General features: G+C 45.5%; 3 protein-coding genes across 3 annotated transcripts; 1 reads left to right on the top strand and 2 right to left on the bottom strand.

Moving 5' to 3' along the window:
- Nucleotides 1-2,622: 2,622 nt before the first annotated feature.
- Nucleotides 2,623-5,792, bottom strand: N7495_009625 (mutanase; the record flags this gene model as incomplete). Its single annotated transcript, XM_057212276.1, has 3 exons — nt 2,623-3,406; nt 3,600-5,626; nt 5,685-5,792. The coding sequence occupies 3 exons, from the start codon at nt 5,790-5,792 to the stop codon at nt 2,623-2,625; spliced, it is 2,919 nt and encodes a 972-aa protein (XP_057059139.1).
- Nucleotides 5,793-6,402: 610 nt separating this feature from the next.
- On the bottom strand, nt 6,403-6,795 carry N7495_009624 (reverse transcriptase; the record flags this gene model as incomplete). The annotated part of the gene is made up of 1 exon (XM_057212275.1): nt 6,403-6,795. One exon carries the CDS (start codon nt 6,793-6,795, stop codon nt 6,403-6,405), a length of 393 nt encoding a protein of 130 aa, XP_057059138.1.
- Nucleotides 6,796-8,663: 1,868 nt separating this feature from the next.
- On the top strand, nt 8,664-9,929 carry N7495_009623 (uncharacterized protein; the record flags this gene model as incomplete). Its single annotated transcript, XM_057212274.1, has 2 exons — nt 8,664-8,815; nt 8,873-9,929. The coding sequence occupies 2 exons, from the start codon at nt 8,664-8,666 to the stop codon at nt 9,927-9,929; spliced, it is 1,209 nt and encodes a 402-aa protein (XP_057059137.1).
- Nucleotides 9,930-22,697: the final 12,768 nt, after the last annotated feature.

Genomic DNA, 22,697 nt, shown 5'->3' with positions numbered 1-22,697 from the left:
AAAAATAGTTCTCCGATAGGGGGAATCGAACCCCCGGCTGCCGTGTGAGAGACGGCGATGTTAGCCACTACACCATATCGGACTGCTACGGTAGAAATCGTTTCGGGTTTAGTTTTAAGTATTCTAGTTTAGCGCCACATGTCTCTATAGCTCCCCGTGCGTGGTTCTATTAAAGTCCCTCCCCCTCCAACTTTTTGCTTTTCATTTCCCCTCCCAATTTCCCTCCACTATGTTTTGAGGCATTTTTGCCGTTGGATTGGATCACCGAGCTCCGAATTCCCCTGCATCACGGGCGCGACTCGTCAGCTCCTCGGCGGTCCCTCGAATGGATCTGGCCTCCGCTCTGAAATTTCCTCTCAACAAGAGGTAGTGTTTTCCTTGGCTTGTGATGCCGACCTGCAAAATAGTCACAGCACGCGTCATAATCAGCTGGTTCTTAGTCGAATCTCCGCGCATGTAGGTTCATTTCCTATACCTTCAGGATAATCTTCCTTCTACAGCGGGACTTCAAATCTGCCTTAGAGCGTAAAAGCTGAACGACAACCTTATCAGTCTTTACTTACTACACTTGCACGATATAAAAACCGAGAAAGGCGGAGATCGGACTACTCAGTCTATTAGATCGATCAGGCTGTCTTCGCCGCTCGCCAGGTTTGGTAGTTGATCTAAGTCCGCTCAAATTCATCTGAGAAAACAATGATACTCTATCCTTTCAAAATGACCAAGAGGTTTTACGAAGACCAAATTAATACTTCAAACGGCCTATGAATCTAAAAAGCTACAAGGCGACCTCGTTGAGCCACGCATGAACACCCGACACTTAAAACGTGTCGGGTGTTCATGTGATACGGCTATTATCTGTTTGCTCGATCACCTGACTTATGTTTACTGTCAAAGGCCCGATTCCATTTACAGTTAGTCTATTTTAGTCAGCATTGGAATCCCACAATGGGATTCCTCCATTCTACAATCTATACACATACACTCTTTGGTACGCATACTGCGTTCTCATTTGCCCACTAGAATCCACTATTCCTTGGTAGTCGACCTCCATTTGACAGATAGTGCGGGCCACGTGACCCGCAACCTCATGTAAACTCAGAACCTTGTCTGAATGTAGCTCTTCAAGCTACGTCTTCGTCTTAGCCTGCCAGTTAATGCAATACTGTCTGTCCAGTCCTAGTATAATTCTATTCACCTGCCCGCCCTGTGACAAGCGGTCTGGAATGGTAAAGACGAGAGTATTGTTGTTAGTTGGAAAGTGCGTAAGGCATCAATCCGGCAGTAATAAATGGGCAGTATGCAGTAAGCTAAGCTACAAATGGTAGGCGGTATTCTAACCATTGACAGATTATCAACTCCGTGACAGATGGCGCCCTTCTACCTAGTAATGGTGGTGGTGGTAGTGGTGATGACGGCGCCCTTCTACCCAGCGATAGTGGTGGTGGTGGTGATGATGGCGCCCTTCCACCTAGCGATGGTGGTGGTGGTGGTGGTGATGCTGGTGAAGGTAGTTCTAGTTAATGTTAAGTTATTAGTATCAAATTTTGAATGTTTGAATTTTAATTATAGATGGTATTGATTAAAACAACAAAAATTACATGCATTATAATGTATAATTAGCTAAGTAAACTAGCTCTATTTCAGACTAGCGTAAGGCATTATTAAGGCATGAAGGCAACTAAAATACCCATATGGGACCCATACCTAACCCATACCCATATGGGTTGGGTTGGGTATAGGTATGGGTTTACCTTACCCCTGATGGGTTGGGTATGGGTATGAATTTCGACCCATACCCAACCCATGCACATGTCTAGTCCCTTCCGAGTGCAAAGCACATGTGCTTCTATATTCCGACATTACTTAAAACGCACCAAGAAAAAATACGGTATAATATGGTATTTGAATAGGTAAGCAGAAATCCGATTTTATTTTCTGCCATATAAAATACACACCATATATAGCTAATACAGTAAAATTGGCTTTAATTACATTTGCGTTTCGCGCCACTATTTGATGCCGTAGGGGGGAGTTTGTCTAATAGTCTCCTTTTTTTTACTTTAGATCGTTAAAAGTAATTGTAACAGCATGAGCATCGCAATGCCGTACAATTCTTTCCTACTCCTTTGATCAATTATTCGAAACAAAAGAAGTGCTGAACTGCGTGCCGGTTACTGATGATCATTCAGATTCAGGAATACCACCGCCTGAATTGGAGAAGCTAGTGTTCGTTCGGAACAAAGCATCGAGGAATCCGAGGTGTGATGGGTCTGACTCTGTGTCTACTCATTATATTTAGATACCTGCATGTGAGTTCCAATCATGAAATATTTTGAAGGATTCCTTTGTCAATACATTTATATACCGTACAGTACTCGTCATTGATCCTCTATCGAATCATATCCATCTCAATTAGCTTAAAAAACTCGACTTCGACCAGTGTTAATTCAATGTCTACAGGCCCCTCCGTGATCAATTTTCTGTATTTCCACCTTTATAACCTATTCACTAGAACTCTCCGCTAATAGAAAGCAAGAGTGACAAGTTTCACATCCAAGGGTATATCTGAACCTTGGAATCCTTAAATGAAGTTGCCTACCAGACTGGAGCGGAATGTTATCAACAACCACCACAAACGACGCTTGCATTTGTGGGACTTTGAGTGCATGAACTCTCCTCTCCGACACAAAATGTTGTGCACTGATCCATATCCCCCCAGAGACCCTCCATGCAAGTATCGAAAGGTGAAGTTGCACTATTCAGTGCACCAACACTGGACAGCAATACAGTATCCGTCATGTTTGGCGCAAAGGTTGACGAAGTATTAGCCACAGGCGGAATCCACCAGGTTGGAGGCGATTCCAGATAGGTGGAATACATTGTGTCGTTGTCCGATGCAGCCTTAGGAGCCGATATAGGGGTGGGAGGACTGTCTAAATGAAAGGTTTGCTGTACGTAGATCGCCATAGCTGCCATGGCGTAGGATTCTGCATTCATGAGTGCATTTTCTTGATCATTTTCATCGCCCGCTGCAATACCAGTCACTCCGAGAGGAGTATATGCCCAATCAACGCATCTTGGAACCGAGACGGTGTTTCTCCAATGGTAGGTTTCATGGAGCAGAGATTCTGCTCGAATTAATCTCCAATCGTCAATCGTGCGCTGCCTTTCCAAGTCGCCCTCAGACAATATCACCGCCGTCGCAAGGGAAGTAAATTTGGTAGTGAAAAAGACCGGACAAAATACCACATAGTGCGTCATCCAGCCATTTCCACGGTCGTCCCACGAATATGCAATTGTACCTTTCTTTGAGCAGCTTACGCCGTTTGTAGGAAGCTTGTATCCAGGAACTAGGCTTTCATCACAGTAGAAATAGGCGTGCGCCGTGCGTGGGGGCTCGATGCTTAATGATGAAGTATGAATAAAGTACTCTCGTTGGATATTATCTAAAAGGTACCCAAGTTAGTTAAATTATCAATCGATCCGTTAGTATGACACATACCCATCACTTTTCCTTTCCCAGTCAACCAGCTGCTATAGTAGGATTCAGTATAATAATAATAACCAATTCATCTTAACACGGAGCTGAAACTTACAAGTCTTTCCTGGTTTTAACCCCTAGGTATAGGTCCATGGCGGGCTGCCATTTGTTATTTGGCCACCATTGATAGTGTCCTTCAGCAAGGGTTCCAGCCTCATCCCATGCTTCCAAAACCAATTTCTCTTGACGCGCGGTACAAGAGTAGAGATATGGATTCATTCTAACTTGAGTGCTGCCAGCGGTGGGAGTTGCAGTTGATGATGTGGCTGATGCGGTTGACGAACCCGAAGACTTGTATTTACAAGCTGCATTTGGGCAGTATCCACGGCTGCAAGCGAAATCACAGAGATCATCAAGGGATGAAGTAACCCCATCAGCTGATTCTCCATTACCGTTTGTTTGCGAAGGTGTAGTCACCAGGGCCCCTGTCTCAGTACATTTACAGAATCGAATTGGACAGTAGCCATAGTTACAGGCATAAGAGCATAGTCCAGCATAATTTCCATCTCCACTTCCTGCAACACAGGCTGGAGGAAGAAAGTCTGATACTGTAGGGACAGGCATCGTATGCTCTGTCGAATCGCAAGTTTTGGTCGGACAGTAGCCATAGTTACAGGCAAAGCTGCATAAGCCCTCATAGTTAGCATCTTTGCCCTCTGCAGGATATCCTGTCACACCTGTAGCCTTAGGCTTCGTGCGTGCAACTCCCATGGCCTCACATGTACAAGCACCAACAGGGCAATACCCATATCTGCATGTAAAACTGCAAAGGTCATCAAAGTCATAGGCACCCTTTCCTTTAATACATGTCTGATTTGACAGAGGAATCAAGGTACTTGCATCTATATCATAGGTGCCTGTGAGACTGCCAACCCAGGCATTGTAATTGGCAACGTCATTTTCGCAGCTACTCGATATTGCCAATCCTGTAGCTGATCCAATTTCAAAGTCGTCTCTAATAAGCGTGACTTCGACATCGCCCACAGAAAATGGTACGCTGCCGAAATAAATTCCAGGGCCAACACCAGAGTCAGGGCTAAAGTCCCATTTGACATCCAACAAAGAGCTTCCAGTAGTCACTTGAACGCCATAATTTGCGTCATGAAGTAGAGCTAGAACATTGATCCTATTCTCTAACACTTTCTTTGGACTGAACTCAATCTGTAGCTGGGAGGCTGTGTTGACAGTAGTGTAATCAGTTGAGCAAGCAGAAACTGGATTCGGCCGATACCAGAAAACAACTTTGTCTTTACCCATTGTTGCTGTGCCATATTTATAAAGATCAATAAGAAAGGGCAGAACATCACGCCAAGCGTCATGCGGATAGTCAAGTGCATAGTTGTAGTTTGCCTCGCCGATCTCAAATGCAGCCATAGATGTGTCGTATAAAGGACCAATATAATGAGACTCCCCGTAATCATTCCAAGAGATTATTTCCACGAACTCTGGGGTTGAATCAAGCGCAAGGAGCTCTTGCCATCGGTCAAACCATAGACTATCAGATGGCCAAAGCCAATTCTTGTCGTAACCTTGAAGATTCGTGTAAAACCACGGGGATAGTGCAAACATGTATGGCTTATCATCAAGGTATTGGAGGTATGAAGCATCGGTGTAGGTATTCATAGTCCAATTTCCCCATGGCCAGGCAGCCCAGCTAAAGAGGCCGTCGGCTACACCATCGGCTAGGGCAAGTGCAGGTTTTGCGCCCACAGAGGACCAGTCAGGCATAAAGAAACAGTTTGTAATCTCCTTAATAGTGGTCCAGTCTGATGCACTATCAGGTCCCTCAAATGTGGAAACAAATGGCTGTGAGTTGTATAAGAAATACGCATTGTTTGATGAATAGTTCTCGATCATCTCAGTCACAATCTCTTTATCCCATGCTCCATTGCCAGCATAGTCAAAAGAGAAGAATAGCTTAAATCCCACAGAAGCTGCCGCGGAAAATGCCATTTTCACTGAAGCATCATTGGTTTCGTCTAAGTATGCCATATTTAGTGCGAATGCATCAATATGGGCATCTTTAGCAAGGTTCATATCTTTTTTCCAGTCTGAAAGACTATAATTTGCCGAATTAGTAACCTATATCCTATCAGCGCTAGAATTTTTTACGGTTAATGAATATCAAAATTCAACATACCATGAAATGTGCAAAGACAGCCTTAGATTGAGCCTGGCAGATGAGCTGAGGTAGAAGAAGAAGTGGTAAGAACTTCATTTTGATCTTTCGTGTTTTCCAAAAAGCCATGACTGTTGATTTGGTTGGTCTAAGTTGATATTATATACCTGGCACGACGGTGCTTAAGTACTTCAGATCATCCTCCTATGTCTTGAGCATCTACGAGCGTGCGCATATTTTCATATCATATGGTTCAAATAACAAACTAGTCTGCAGAGCTTGATCATTGACGGTTTTTACTAAAGCTGTCTCCACCATCAGACAGAAGTTATCCACCATTATTACAGTTCTGTGACATCAAAAATCCACCGCGGAATTCGGGATCATGTTCCTAGTGAGCTAGTATTGTCACTATATAGTACTAACTCCTACACAGAAAAAAAGGAGTGACTGTGGCATCTTGCTAAGCCTCAGCGGCGATTTGACAAAATGAGAACGGTAATGAAGCGACTCTAGCTTGAGTGTGATTGATCTAATTCAATACAGTGATAGTAGTAGTAGTAGTAGTAGTAGTAGTAGTAGTATTCATTTACACTGACCCCTCGCCAACGCGATATGCAGTCTACAACAACTATAGATCCGAGTATGTACATTTAGAATGATCCACTTCTTGAAACGAACTTCGAGCCTCGCCACGGCCTATCGTTGCCAGTTTGCCGCTCCCATTGTTAGGCTGCCCTTATGGCGCACGACTGCGAAACCGCTGTGACGCCTCAGCAAAGTCCAACACAGCCTGGACTGTTTTGGTTCGCGAGACGATGTCTGGTTTACCTCTCTCACCTTCCTTTGAGCCTCCCAGCAGACTCGACACGCTGTAAAACGCGTCCCCGACATTTCTTCTTAATTCCACCCTCAGATCTTGTAGATTTCGACATTCCAACAGCACGTGGCCGACTGTCTCCCGCGCACCGCACTCGCATTGATCATCGTCTTGGAAGCCGAATTTCTTCGCGTGAGTAGATAACCAGTTGTGGCTCGTGCGTAGCTGTGTGAGAAAATATGCTCGGTTCCTGGTTAAGTCTCCATAATTCAATACAGTGGTGACTGCTTTCACCTTCCATGTCGAAAACATAGAGAAGTTGTTTCAAACCCTAATCATGTGATTCGCTAATCCAGATATGGGTAGCTGTAATTAATCCGTTTTGCAGCTTACCAGGTAATTTATACCACAATCCTAAAATACAAGTATGAATATACGGAGTACAGTCATTGATCCACATCTTCCAGGCTGGAAGATTCCATGCAAACCCCGCAAACATAGCAGCCGCCGTTAAACGGGCAATCTGTCAACAGTGCCCCTTTGATTCTTCGGTCTCATTACTGCAGAGAATCTGGGGCCGCTTCCAGTGGGTGCACGAATGAAAACGTTGTCATTAGACTCAAACATCGTGTGGTCAACTTGAGATTGAATCCTGTTGAATTTATTCCAGTCCAGTATCCGACAAATTAGCTCCCCCGAGAAACGAGGCCATGCCTATCGGCTGATAAAGAATTGTTCCGATCTTCCTTTGGCTAACTGTTTTCCATCTAGTGAAATTACTTTAGCTTCGGGTCAGTCTCTGCTTCTGTTGCTGTGTTTGTAACCTTATGTGTAAGGGTTGGTACGCTTCTAATGAAAGAGGGCAGGTATCGATGAATATCATAAATCAACTTGAGGAGGGACGTTCTATGTGGGATATCCTTCGTTTTAATGAATCCCCCTTCGTTTGTATGTTCCATCCACTCCCGTCTCGCCGTTTGTATGTCTTTCTCTCATCTTGGCGTTTGTAAGTTTTCCTGCAGGAAAACTACTGCGGGTAAAACCCGCTAACTGTGACGAATGAGAAGAGGCGAAAGGCAGGTCGGGCGGCGACTCCGCGTAGATTACAATGAGGAGAGCTTCACTCTTCTTGTAACGGACCAAGAGTTACTACGTGATGTATGTAAATAACTGCGTCAACGAGATCGAATTCTAAGTTGAAAAAAGAAAGAAAGAAGAGGAGCTTCTCTCCTCTTCGTAATGCAACTAACTATCCTGCCGTTGGGCGGTCAGCCGTTGCTGACCTTTCTGTCTTTCGCCCGACCTGTGCCCGTATTCGTCACACTTCTCTTCTTTCTTTCTTCTTCAACTTAAAATTCGACTTCATTGACACAGTTATTACGTACAACTCGTAGTAGCTCTTGGTCTGTCACACTAACATTATGTTAATTATGCTAAGGTATAAACACAGCATAAGTAGCATAAGTGAAGTAGCAGTTGTGTCAACATACATAGACCTATTACAATAGTATTTCCTTACCCTTGACACTTGAGACCCACTCTATACTCTATACTAGACCTTGCCATTTCCCGTGGGACTCCCATGGGACTAAACTTTGGTCCCATGGAGTGGGTCTGGTGGGACTAGACCCCCGGTGGGAATTCCTATGGGACTGAATTTAGGTTAGTCCCATGGGAAATGTCAAGGTCTAGAGGGTGCGTGACCCAGGCCCACTAGGTCTGGGTCAGCTCACCTGTGTTCTGAACCAAACCAATGCCCATGTCTACTCCCGGAGCAGGTCCAAGAGCAAGTTCGGGAGCAAATTTAGGAGCCAATTCAACCAGAAAACACGTCAGTTATGGCTCAAATAGACAGGGATACGGAATGGTTTGAACAGATGCGACAGAAGTGTATTTAAAACAGAATTGAATAAGAGAGAGTTAGATTACATTTCTTTTGGACATTCCGGTGATTTGGGACAATGTGGTGTGGCACAGCTACCTCCATTTGACGCTCACTGAATATCAGGTGACACTCAGGGAGCAGTGGTCTGATTCGTGAAATCCGAGTGTGCTAACATTACTAAGCAAGCTAAGTTAGTTGAAGTTACCTTGTTCCATTTTCCCGTTTCACCAGATTGAACCTTGGGTGATATGCTTTGTCGGTGCTGAACGCCATGACATCGAAATCACTGTTTAAAATGAAAAGGTTTTTGTTAGTCCTTCTATGCTTTCACCTCATACCTTCCATCGATTCTTGGAGGTCCTGTGTATGGGAGTTGTGTGAAGAATGCCTCCCTACGCAGATCCACGATGCTCCCGGGATCGGCTTTGACTTGACCTTCTCATATGGGTAAGCAACCTTAGAAATAATTATTCATCATCACACTGCTCTAATGTTTAATAATAGAACAGCCTCAGTGCATTACTATAACGGAACTATCGCCGAGGTAGCCAAGATTCAGGCACATCCTGAATATCTTCAACTCATGATGCGCCTTAAAGGCGAACATAAGCCAAAGCCATGGTACGATGATAAATCTCTCTATGCCACTTTTCTTTCCCGATTATCTCTATCCGATACGACTTCATGGGGCGCTCGATGGCGTCGCCTGAACAAGAAGCTTGGTCGACCAATTAAAGCGCGTAACGACGTTGAAATCATCAGCGATTTACTCCAAGAACTCAAAGCTTCCACTGAAAAAGAAATATCTCAGCAAATTGATAGGGTTGCTGTTACGACCCCCGATATTTCTATGAATCGAATAGTTAATGCTGCACTTGAGGACTTGAATCTACGCACATGGGTGGGTGATAGTCGCTATTACACTCATTCATTAACAGAAGCCGATGCTGTCTATGCAGCAAATGGATATGGAATATGCACATACTATCAAGATCTTTGGGATTGCAAAACGGAGTTTGAGGATCTACCTAATAGCCAGGTTTTCACCATATTCTATAGTCGGCATGTTCTTTACACCAGCATTACAGCCTCTTTTAGTGGCATGGCTTTCGATTCTTTGAATTCCGATGAAGCACAACTTTTCGATTTCGAGGTTGGGCTAGACCATTTTCTCCAGACAAATGGGTCCCAGGATTCACTATGGTCCCGCATCCGTTCACAACTCTTGGTCCTTCCTCGAAAGTACCCATATCATCTTACCCATATTTTTCTAGCTGGTGAGAGTGTGACCCATCCGCGCTTTCTAGCTTTATTAAAAGATATCCTACCTGAGCTCATGCCTATATCGCCGCCTACGCATATAAATTTTGACACGAATATTCTGGATTATAGCACCATATCTAAAATTACTGATCCAACATTCGCAGCCTCTCGAGGTGCAGCCCTATATGCCCGAAGGCGACAAGAAGTACCGGGTGACTGTACTGAGCGCCCAGAATGTGAAGTGAGAAGGAACCTTGAGCGATTGAATCTTCCCTTGCCTTTCAAGGAGGAGCTATAGGGAATAAATCTCCAGGGCTTGGGCTCTCGAGGTCCTTTCCACCTTCGGAACATATGTACGTAATGTAAGGGTACTGGTGCGCTTCTACTGAAAGAGGGCAGGTATCGATGAATATCATTAATCAACTTGAGGAGGGACATTCTATGTGGGAAGTCCTTCGTTCTAATAGATCCCCCTTCCCCCTCCCTTCGTTTTTATGTTCCATCTTCTCCTGTCTCGCCGTTTGTATGTCTTCCTCTTATCTTGGCGTTTGTAAGTTTCCCTGCGGGAAAACTACTGCGGGTAAAACCCGCTAACATATCCCTTTTCTCCCGTTTTTTTTTCGTCTTGACTGGGATGAGTTTCACTGGTTCTGGCCCATCGTTGAGCTCGGCGTCCCCATATTTTGCCTCGAAGTCTTCGAGGGCTTTGCAATTGGCCAAGTTGGAGAGTTTCTCCCATATGGTTTCTGCGAATCCTACCTATTTGACTAGGGCTTCTCGCGTCTTGCCTCCTCTGCCCCTTCTTTTCTTCCATCGCATCGCTAGTAATTCCTCGACTTCGTATTCTTCTTCTCCTTGGACCAGTATAGGTGGTGGTTGTGTATCGTCGCTCATTTGGGAGTGTAGTAGGTCTGAGGCTGCGGGTCTGATTAAATCGACATGGAATACTGGGTGGATGCCGGTTGGTAGCTGCAGATGCACAGTGTGTGGTGTTGGCACTTTGAGGACCTTGTATTTTGCATGGAGCCAGTCGAGCTTCTTGCATGGTCGGCGGGTGGCTATGTTTTTCAAATTTAGCCATACCATGTCTCCTTCCTTGTAAACGGGAGCTGCGCGTCGTCGTTTATTCGCCTGGTATTGTTGGGAGTCTTGTGCCGCCGCCATTGCTGCTTGCGCCCATTCTGTCGCGCGTTCTAGTCGATGTATAAAGTGTTCTCCAGCCTTTCGCGGGGCTAAGGCATTGAGTAGATCTCTTCCGTCGAGGTCTTCTTCGTTCGCGAGCTGGATGGGTGCGCAATGATATCCGTGGGTGAAAAAGAATGGGGAGATGCCTGTGGATGTCGCGTCTCTGTTGTTGATGGCGTTGGCGACAATAGGTAGTAACATTTCCCAATCGTTCTGGGCGTATGCTGTAAATGCACGTAGGATCTTCTCAACTTCCTGGTTGGCTCGCTCTGTTGCGCCATCTGTCTGCTGGTGAAAGGCTGTAGAGAGGCGTCGTTGAATCTTGAGTCTGCTGCAAACTAGCTCCCAAAAGCTGCTTGTAAATTGGGGTCCTCTATCGCTGACTATTGCTGTTGGTAGACCATGGTACATGTAGAAGTATCGAAAGAAGGTGTCTATAACTGCTTCAGCGGTTATAGTGGTCATTGGGACGAGGATGATGCTTTTTGAGAGTCTGTCTGTCACCACTAGTATGTTCGTTGCGCTAGAGTTGGAGGTAGGGAGGTCTGTGATTAAATCCATTGAAATCTCCGCCCATATCCTCTCTGGGATTGGAAGTGGCTTTAGTAGGCCCTGTTTCGCAGTTCTCCAAACTGTGACGCGTCCGCAAATATCGCAATTTCGAAGGAATCGCTGTATGTCTGCGGACATTTTAGGCCAGTAGAATTCTCGTGCGATCAGTGCGAATGCCGCGTCTCGCCCTGGGTGGCCTGTCATCAGGGAATCATGAGTGATCTGGGTGAGCTGGGTTCTAAGTGGTTCTGAATTTGGGACCCATAATCGTTTTCTGAATTAGAGTCGTCCATTTTCGTCGACAGTTATATAATGATTCTAACTTCGATCCAAAGGCCTTTAAGATCACACTCCTGACTGGACCCAGCTCCCAAGGCTTAAAAGGCTCTTGGATCCTGGACACAGGAGCAACTACACATGTGTGTAATAATAGAGAAAGCTTCATCGACTTTAAAGCGATGAATGGTCGATTAAATATGGGGAAAGGCTCTATAAAGACTTTTGGACAAGGAACCTGTGTCATTTCCGGAATTCACCCAGTGACCGATCAAAGAGTGGATATTACTATCTCAGATGTAGTATACGCTCCAGATTTTGTTCTTAACCTCTTCTCCTACTACGCATTTACGGACAAAGGAGGGGAATGGAGGCCGGACAAGGAATGATTGATAGGGAGAGATTCGAAACCTCTGATGATGACCGTCAGATTGAAGAAGGACAGACTCATTCAGATTAAGCCTCCAGCTAAACAAACTGCTCTGGTTACATCAAACCAAATTACCTTATCAACGCGACGTTCGATGAAGCCGCGCACGTCTAAGGCCAGCCAAGAGCTTTGGCATCGACGCCTTGGACATGTCTATCAAGAACCAATTCTACAGCTTCCAAATCTAGTAGAAGGCATCGAAATAGAGCGATAAGACGAACCAGAATCTCTTTGCGAAACCTGTCATCTTATACGAGCACCTCGACGCCCACTTGGCCGAAACTTCGGACGATTTGGATAAATCTCATGGGATTTGATTCATATGTCAATTGCGTACAACGAAGAGCAATAGATATCTCATTTTTACGTTGATGGTATCCACATGCATTGGCTGACCACTTTTAAAGGCAAATGGCAGACAAACGAATCTATCAGAATGTTTATCGCCATAGTCCAAAACTGGTGGAAGCTGCCGATCAAAACTTTCCACTACGATAATGAGAAAGCTGCAAACATCACAGCAGAGAGATTTCTTGGACAAGAAGGGATTACTGTGAGTCATATCATCCCTGGACATCCTGAGCAAAATGGGCCAGTGGAACGAGCAGGCGGAGTTATTATACTACGCTCAAGAGCTCTTCTTGAAGAAGGGAAGCTCTCAGCGGAATTATGGCCTGAATCAGTAAGAGCTGCTGTTTATATTCTGAACCGTACACCCACCAAAGTGGATGGGAAATGGATAATCCCTTGGGAAGAAGCTCGTCCATTCGCAGGAGACAAGATGCCGAAGACGAACCTCTCAAATCTGCGACTATATGGTAGTCTCGCATACTGCCATATAGAAAAGATTGCGAAGAAGGATAAGATGCATCGACGCGTAGAAATTGGTTTCCTTGTTGGATATATGAAATCTCATATATGGAGAATTTGGGATAGCGACTCGTCGACTGTCCTGGTCTGGGTTTAGCGTCATAATCAGCTGGCGTCGATTTCATTCGCATGTTGACATCGCGTTGCCGAAATCTGGGACCTGGTCACCTCCTCAACTTCTTCTAAAGTGGTTAATCAATCGAACTTACCAGAAAATCGATCGCCTATTTGATGTAGTTTTAAGGTGCTCCTTTTAAAGACACCAATAGAAGCCTTGGAAAAATCGCGAAGCCTCTGTTTTCATTCCGCGTATAAAGTCACCATCCCGAAACGCTTTCAGCCACAAACTGAAATGTTCTTCAACGGCAAGTGGTAGTATGTGGGTCATATCTCCACATGGGGCAGGGTCGTGCCTAGGAGCGGATCGACCCGATCCACCGACAGATGATTCCACCTTAGATTCTGGTGGGCAAATGAGAACGCAGTATGCGAACGAAAAAATATGTGTGTTGATTATAGAATGAAGGAATCCCATTATGGGATTCCAATGCTGACTAAAGTAGACTAACTAAATGGAATCGGGCCTCACTATCGCCAATCCTATTCCTGCTATTTAATTCGCCACTGATTCAGGACCTCTGTGTCTACACACCTCTCGCAGAAACAGAAGCATCAGGATGGGTAGACGATGCGGCGACAATCGCGGTATCAGAGTCATTTCATGACAATATCGATGCCTTGAAACAAGCGATGAAAAAGGCCGACAAATGGGCACGCCAACATGCAGCAAAATTTGCTCCAGAGAAATTTGAATTAATCCACTTCGTAAACCCGAGGAAAGGACAACAGAATGAAAACGAAGACGAAACCGCACAACAAAACGACGATATCTGGGACGTCGCGAAAATACTCCAGGAGGGCCACGCCAAGATGCCACTCCAGCTCGACAACCTGGTAATACAACCATCAGAGTCGGCTAAATATCTCGGTATCTATGTCGACAAACACCTTAAATTCAACATGCACCGACAGAAGCTCCTCGCGAAAGCCAACGGAAGCTTCGAGGCGCTACATGGTCTAGCAGGATCCACCCGGGGCATGCCTTTACTAGTAATGCGCAAGATTTACCAAGCAGTGGTCATCCCGCAAATGCTCTACGGGCTCTCAGCTTGGTACTGCCCACTAGCTAAAGCGCTTCCAGCAGGAGAGCTTTGACGAATCAGCAACGAATTCACCAAGATTCAACGACGTTCAGCAATCATGATCAGCGGTGCTTTTAAATCAACAAGTGCGGCTGCACTTAACATAGAACTACATCTGCTCCTAGTCAAGCTCTTAGTGGACCAGAGGATCTAGGAAGCAGCATTACGAATCCAAATAGGGCCAGAATGGGCTCGCCCAGAAAGCCTCCGGGACCGAGCAAGGAACAACGACGAAAGAAGAAGAAGCGGGTGGAGCCCGCTAGAGGCGCTTTGGTTTAGGAAGGGAGGTGTCCTAAAGGAAGCACTAACAGAAATTAGGTCATCGATAAACAAATAGGAGACCCGAAAATCATTTATTCTAGCGCCATAGGAGGCACGGATCCCATACATCATCCAATCAGACCCAGAGGTAGCCCAGGCCTCGGTGTACGATATGGAGTGTGAACAGCAACACACACTAGTCTACTATTCGGACGGAAGCGGGAAAAAGAGGCAAATTGGCGCTGCGGCTGTTGCCCTTCACGAAGGGGTGGTCCTGAGAAGACACCTCGGAACCAAGGATGACTTAATAGTCCACGTTGCGGAGCTGAACGGGATAGAGATGGCGATCGCCCACTTCACCAAACTCCAGAAAGATTCAATAGATGACCCCAGGTACACGAAGATAGTCATCTTCTCCGATTACCAGGCTGCGATCCGAGCAGTCCAGAACCCAAAGCGATCGTCGGGTCAATACGTGCTCCAAGGAATATATGGCCATATACGGGCCCTCCGATCGCTCTATCGGCCACCCGCGGTCGATATGATTCCAATCGAAATCCACTGGATTCCCGCCTACGCGGGTGTGCCTGGCAACGAGAGTGCGGACGTTGAATCAAAGCTGGCCGCGGAGAATATTGCGGGGACGGAACAAGGTTTTCCCAGTTCCGGCCACGCTCCAGGAACCAGACTAATGGCGATCGCAAAACGCGAGGTCCGGGCGCGTACGAGGACACGATGGGCGTGGGAGTAGGCGAGGGAAACAACTAGCAGACCGAATCAGAGACTGACGAAGGTGCCAGAGAAGAAGAATCTACAGAGATTTGAGGGGCTGCCGAAGGCGTACTCTGCAGTGATGATCCAGATGCGATCAATGCGGATTGCTCTTAAGCACTTCCTCTTCAAGATCAACGAAGCCGACTCGGACGAGTGTAACTGCGGAGAAGGGTCTCAAACGCCGAAACACGTTCTCCTGCAGTGTCCGTTATACGCGAGCCTGAGGAGGCGGATGTTGACCAAGATCCGGGCACGGACGGACTTGGTTATGAACAAGATGGCCGACTACGATATGTTAGTATCGAACTCGCAGGCCACCCGCTACGTGGCCAAATTCATGATTCAAACAGGTCTCCTCGGGCAGTTCAGGCATATAGACGCTGGATCTGACTCTGAACAAGACGAAGACCCAGGCTAGAGGAGACTACGACAACTAGCTACGAATGGCGCAGCGGGGTGAAGACGCTGGGTGTTAGGAACTACGAAACCTAGGGCTCAACGAGAAGCTCTAGAAAAATACATCATTAACTTCAATGAACAGCAAAAGGAGGAAAACAGGAGTGGGAAAGGACGTGAGGAGTGGTGAGAGGAGAAACAGGGAAGGGATGATTTATAAGCGATATTACATGGAGGGCGTTACGGTTTAAAAAGTGGGATATGGGACTTCGGTTTATAATGGCGCAACGCCACATTTCTTTTGTATCTATCTTGACATTCTGGCGTTCGGAATACTCCTGTTTCCGCCGGAGGAAACGCCTGCATAGCCATACGCTACTAGTTAGGCTGCACCAGGTTAATAGAGTATTGATTGATTGATTGATTGATTGAATGGAATCGGGCCTTTGACAACATATCAAGGTCACCTGATAACTATTGGTTCCAACAATAACTAATATAGGTATGATATGATAGTTATTTTCAGGAATTGTCTCTAATTTCCTGATTAATTAGATAGTACAAAGGTTGTTGTCGGTTGACTAGCTTATTACCGAAGCAGACAGCTATTGATATTGTTTCTGTACGTATATAATAGGTGTATGCATATTGGGTAAAAGTGAAGTGTCATTCTGAATAGCTAGTTCTATCCAATATATAGTAGCTGCCATGTCAAGAGTCAGGTGATCTTGACATGTCAGTTAGCTCAACTCCGACCCGGCATGGCAAGACTTAATGGATATCTCTATCGAATCAACGGAGCAGACACGGACCAGTGTGGGTGTGGACAAGCGAGAGAGACCGTGGAGCACTTCCTAGGAGGAAATTCACCTTCCAATGATCAGAAGTGGACGCCGAACTTAGAGGCAATACGGGCCTTAATCCGATTCGCCATCGCCACAGGCCGACTTAAGGCCACCTAACCATGCCGATGAACATAAATCACCCCCATCTCGCTGATCTAACCCACCAGCCACCTCGTGTTATAGATGATAGGCGGGCTTCAACTGCTGATGATAGGATGTTGAACACTTGGAGAAGCGCCTTCAAGCCAGCCTACTAAAAAATTTACTAACCCACGAGAATCTGCTGCGATACTGACATCTGAGATGACATTTATTGCAAGACTTTATGTATGGGCTCTGAGGAGACACACTACTATATATATTATGACATGTATATTAGATCAGAGATAGTTGCCCTTTCGGCTTAGCCGCCGGGCGTCAATAAATTGTGTGTACCTTAACTCCGACACTATAGTTCCCAATTCCGCGAGTAATCCACCTTTTACTATATCATCGTCTCTCCCCAGACGCTATTCTCTGTTCGATAAAGAGTTTGTGATTTTCGAGCGGCTTGCTCGTCGCTAGAGGCTGGTCTTCTGTCTTGCTCTTCGGCTTTAATCTATTTCCGGATCCATGCATGACTGGTGGTGAGGCAAGAGATTGTATACTTTGGTTGATTCTGGCATTCGTATCTGACTTGTAAGGCGTATTACTTATTGCAACATCTTCACCCACCTAGTCAACTCCTGGCTCTAAGTCCAGGTTGAACAATTGCAAATCTTTATTCAATCTCGAAAAGGCAGCCCGTTGTACATGCTCACCAGTCGAGATGCTTCCACAGACTAAGAAACTATCAGTTTTTCAAATTCAGCTAGCCAAATAAGGATCAAGAAGACACCTACCCGTAATTGCCATCTTACCACACTGGCTCTTAATAAAGCTTCTAGTTTCCATCTGAGTATTCAAGCACTGAAAATAGGATTGAATACGCCAAGAACTAGGAAATTGGCTATGGGTATCATAAGGAGCATCATGACAATATATTTTCATTTTCAAGATCTGCTTTGTTAACATAGTCTGGATAAGGACCAAAAAGAACGCAATATGAGGGAAGCTTATATCGAATCCACGAAGGCTACCATTTTTAAAGCATTTATTACCAAAATTTTCAGGTTTATCCGCTAATCTAAGCTTTTTGATATGAGTGAGTGATCGATCCAAATCGAAAAGACGCTGAAAACAATCCCAAACCCATAATTTGAAATTTGATCGTGGGTAGTATCTGATATTTTTTATGTCGAAGTTATTCTCTGTCGCAAGTATAGGAAGGTCGGGGAGGTGCTCTGTTTTAGGGAGTAGTTCTAACTCATTAATGCTGCTCTATATGATATTCTAAATCACCTCTATCGCTTAAGCAACAGTTTTTCTTTCGCGGCTGTTATGCACTAGCTACCAAAGGAACGGAAAAATACGAAAAATACCAATGTCATCAATAATAAAGAGAACAGTCCCGAATTGCCTAAAGTCTGGTGGGTGCCTAAAAGTGTGAAGGGATCGTGCCTGCGTCCACGTCCATCCCACTGAGCCAAAAGACTATAATGATTTCGCTCTCAAGAAATCATACGCAGGTTCTACTTATATAGTGCCACTCTTGATCCTACACTAAACATCATTTGTCAAGGTATTCTTTTAACCTATGACAAAAAGGCCCGAATATATATGCTAGGAAGTCGAAATCACCCGCCATCGCGTCTAGAGCGAGCCTTTTAGTCCACCCCTGCTGATATCGGAAAATGAAATGTACTTTTTGAGAAGTGTTGCGACGGCCGAGAAACAAGGCCATCAACAGACGGAAAGTATTTCGGCCGAAAAAGCTTCTGCCGAGACAGCGACTCCGGAACTGGATTAGTATATCACGGCATCCTTGAACGATATGTATTCATCGCAAACGACACCCTTGAGCGATGTGCATTCGCGACAGTAATGTCCCGTCTTCACCGTCTCTTCTGTCTCGGACGAATGTTGACATTCGTCCAGAGCAGAGGGGCACCCATATACTATAAGTAGCTAGTTCTTTCATCAATGAAAAAGCAGACTTCACAACAACCACAATATTCAGTACTGTAGAGACCACTACACTTGGTGGTTTATCTACGGTGTTGAGTAGTGGTTCGTTGGAGCTCACTGTTCTTAGTCAAGATATTCGAATATCGCCAAGCGAGCGACACTGATCAGTTCTCACTCTTAGAGAACCTTTTCTCACTCCCAATTTTGTTTACAGATCAGGGAACTGAGAACCCATCCTTTTCTTTGATCAAAGACCACCACCTCCATCATCCCTTTTTGAAACCTCCACCATGGCTACTCCAGGAAGGCCCCCCGACTCAGAACGCGACACAGAACACCTAAACCCAAGAACTCCTATGCGACAACATCCAACACCCGGCCAATACCCTGTCTCCCCAACACCTCCTATACGCGAGTATACAGGCGGCGGGGTGGCAGGGTCGACCCCCGCCACCCTACCACCCGACGAACTTTTCGTCTTATCGGCCAATAAAAACTCTGTATTTCATTTTTTGTGGGTAATATGATACATCATAATAAGTTTGTCGGGGAGCTAAAAAAAAAAGGTCGTCGGGTAGTGGTAAATAGCCATCTTATGTGGTAATATGCAAGATTTGACTTACGGTGCTTCAACCCTACCACCCCGCCACCTAGCTTCAATTTTCGATAATTTACCAGGAATTTGTAAAATGTTTCTTCCTTCATTCAACAATAAAACAGTCAACTCAATTCAGATTTTGATAATATAGATATAATTATTAAAGGAATTCCCAAGAATAATACTTTGGAACTGGTTTTAGGAACTTATTATCATTTTTTGGAGTTTTCATCTAAAATTATAAAATTTCATAACAATATATCTATATCTGTGAAGGGCTAAAGCTAATCTTAAATTCAGAACTAGCTAGGCACATGCTGTTTACAAAATCCTTGAAGAACGTGAACAATTCGGGGTGGAATCGTGAGGTATGCGGTTGGTGGGTCACGTGGTACAACCACGTGATAGTTCACCAGGATTCAACCTGTTACAATACCCCCCTCCTATTCTCCTGTTTTCCGGGGTCCATTCGAAGTCGTAATTGGTCCGTATCGTAGTTCAAAGGTGTCGAGAGCTGTGCAGTTTTCCATTGCGTCGATAGGTTCCCATGTCAGTTCTGCGTATCCTCGCCATTTCACTAATGCTTCCCTCCGCGATCCACGTCCAATTTTTCGCGTCCTTGCTTGTAGGATCTCTTCAATTTCGTATTCCAGATCTCCTTCGACTAACAGCGGAGGCGGTTGCGAATCGTCCACGATTTGTGACGGTAACGGGTCCGTTGCCGCGGGTCTTATTAACTCAACATGGAAGACAGGATGTATGCCGCTTGGCACATCCAGCTTCACTGTATGAGAGGATGGCACTTCTAGAACTGTGTATTTGGCGTGAAGCCAGTCTAGTTTCTTTGAAGGCCGTATCGTGCGTACATTCCGTAGGTTTAGCCATACTTTATCGTTGATATTATAGACTGGAGCGGCTCGTCTTGAACGATTCGCTTGTTCCTGTTGGCGTTCTTGGGCGATAGCCATCGCTGCATTTGCCCAATCGGTGGCGTCTTGTAGCCGGTTCGTGAACGTTTCCGCTGCGATCTCTGGTCCTTTCTCTGCTTGGACTTCTATCACTTCGACTGGATCGACATGGTATCCGTGTGTGAAGAAGAATGGAGATAGTCCAGTAGAGGTTGCGTCTCGGTTATTGATCGCCATGGCTACGATAGGTAGTAAACTTGCCCAGTCGTCCTGTGCGTACGTAGTAAAGGCGCGTAGAATTCGTTCGACTTCTTGATTTGCGCGTTCCGTAGCTCCATCAGTTTGGGGGTGGAATGCGGTAGATAATCGGCGTCGAATCTTTAGCTTTTCGCACACGATTCGCCAGAACCCCCCTACGAACTGTGGGCCGCGGTCACTAGTGATCGCTATCGGTAAACCATGATGCATATAAATATGCTTCATAAAGACATCTGCGACGCTTTCCGCAGTAATACTATGCATATCTATTAGGATCACTCCTTTAGATAGCCGATCAGTAATTACTAGACAATTCGTCGCTCTTTCTTTCCCAGTGGGTGGAAGTTCTGTGATGAAATCCATGGATAGTTCGGCCCAGATTCGTTGTGGAATCGGTAACGGTTTAAGTAGGCCTTGCTTCGAATCTCTCCAAATCGTGTTTCGTCCGCAAATGGTGCAATTCCTTAAGAATCTCCGTACATCGTTCGTCATTCCTGGCCAAAAGAATCTACGGGCCAGTATCGTATAGGTTGCGTCCCGTCCTGGATGTCCAGTCGTGTAGGAATCATGGACCTTCTGGATCAAGGTTGTGCGTAGTGGTTCGTTGTCTGGAATCCATGTCCTTTTCCTAAAGCGTAGAAGATTTCGTTCATCTAAGTCACACTCGGATAGGCTTATTTTCAGGTTCGATTCGGCAGGGATTCGTCGGTCTCCCTTTTCAAGTGCGAGTGCGAACTGCTGGTATATTTGATCTTCCTTCCGCGCGTTATTCCATGCTTCCTGCGTTTCTGCTTCTTCAAACATCGCCACTGGTATATCAAAGTCTAAAGGTGGACTTGGTTCAGTGCTATTGTTACGGATTGTTACTGATTCGAAGAGTTTCCGGAAACGATTCGTGAGCCTCTCATCAGAGATTCCTTTAGGTTCGTCTTGTCCTCGCCGGGATAGAGCATCTGGTTGGATCGCCTGTTTCCCGGGTCGATATCGTAGCTCAAAGTCGAATTCGGCCAGGATGTCTGCCCATCTCATTTGTCGTTCGCTTAGATCCTGCGCCTTATGAAAGTATCGTAGATTTTTGTGGTCCGTTAAGACCACGAATCGCGGGACCATCTTCAGCTCTGGCTTCCATTCCCGTAGCGCATGGATGATAGCGAGTAATTCCTTATCGTGTATCATATAATTGGTCTCTGCAGGTGAGAACTTACGCGAGAGATAGGCGCATGGTCTTAGTGTCCCATCTTCTTGTCTTTGTGATAAGACTGCTCCTGTCGCCCATCCAGATGCGTCTGTTTCCACTATTGTTTCGGTGTCTTCTCGGAAATGAGCCAATATTGGTGCAGAGATAAAGAGGTCCTTTAGGGTCTCGAATGATTCTTGTTTCTCCTTGTCCCATTTAAATATCGTATCTTTCTTTGTCAACTGCACCAATGGTGCAGAGACATCTGCGAATCGTGGTATAAACGTCCGGTAGAAGTTAGCGAATCCAACAAAACCACGTACTTCTCGGATATTAGTAGGTGCTTCCCATAGCTTAATGGCTTCAACTTTCTTCGGGTCTACACATAGACCTTCTCCAGCTCGTATGATGAACCCTAGGTATTTCACAGAGCTCTGTTCAAATTCAGATTTCTCGATATCGCATTGAAGTCCAGCATCTCTTAGCTTCTGGAGCACCTCGCGTACTTTTCGTCTATGATCCGTGATCGATCCGTCGGAGTAAATAATGATATCGTCCACATATGCTGACACAAACTCGTCGAGAAATTCGCGTAGAACTTCATTGATATACCGTTGGAAGGTTGCGGGAGCGCCAGTCAGGCCAAAAGGTGTAACTAGCCACTCATAGAGCCCGTATCGTGTTCGAAACGCTGTCTTCCATTCTTCGCCTTCCTGCATTCTGATCTTATGGAAAGCCGCTATGATATCGAGTTTGGTAAACCAGCGAGCCTTCGACATGTTTCGTAGTGTTTCTTGAATCAGAGGTAGGGGGTAACGGTCCTTGATGGTTATGGAGTTTAACCCTCTATAATCGACACAGAATCGGATGCCTCCACCAGGTTTTCGTACTAATAACACCGGTGAAGCTGCTGGCGATTTGCTGACTCGTATGAATCCTTTTCCCAGTAGATCGGTAAGAGTTTTTCGTAGAACTAATAGCTCTTCTCTATTCATTCCATATAATGGCCCATGAGGTGGTGTCGATTCGTTACCATTTCCATCGCGTGTCAAGGGTATCTTATGATCGATCCCTGGGCGATGGCTCGGAAGCTTGTCTGCTTTCTCCTGGCTAAAAACATCTAACCAAGGGAGATATTGTGGGGGAAGTTTAGCTCTCGGATCGGTGAATTTCTTAGGTTGCAGCGCCTTGTCGATATCGTCCATAGTCACTTTGGCTATTCGGAGGTGGTCCGGCGACGAAACGCTATCGAATAGTTCTTTGATTTCTCCCGCAGATGATTGCTGTA

The sequence above is a fragment of the Penicillium taxi genome (assembly GCF_028828555.1).
Source record: "Penicillium taxi strain IBT 34144 chromosome Unknown utg000006l_segment0_segment0, whole genome shotgun sequence".
Lineage (NCBI taxonomy): Eukaryota > Fungi > Ascomycota > Eurotiomycetes > Eurotiales > Aspergillaceae > Penicillium > Penicillium taxi.
This window is presented reverse-complemented; position numbering and strand designations above follow the sequence as displayed.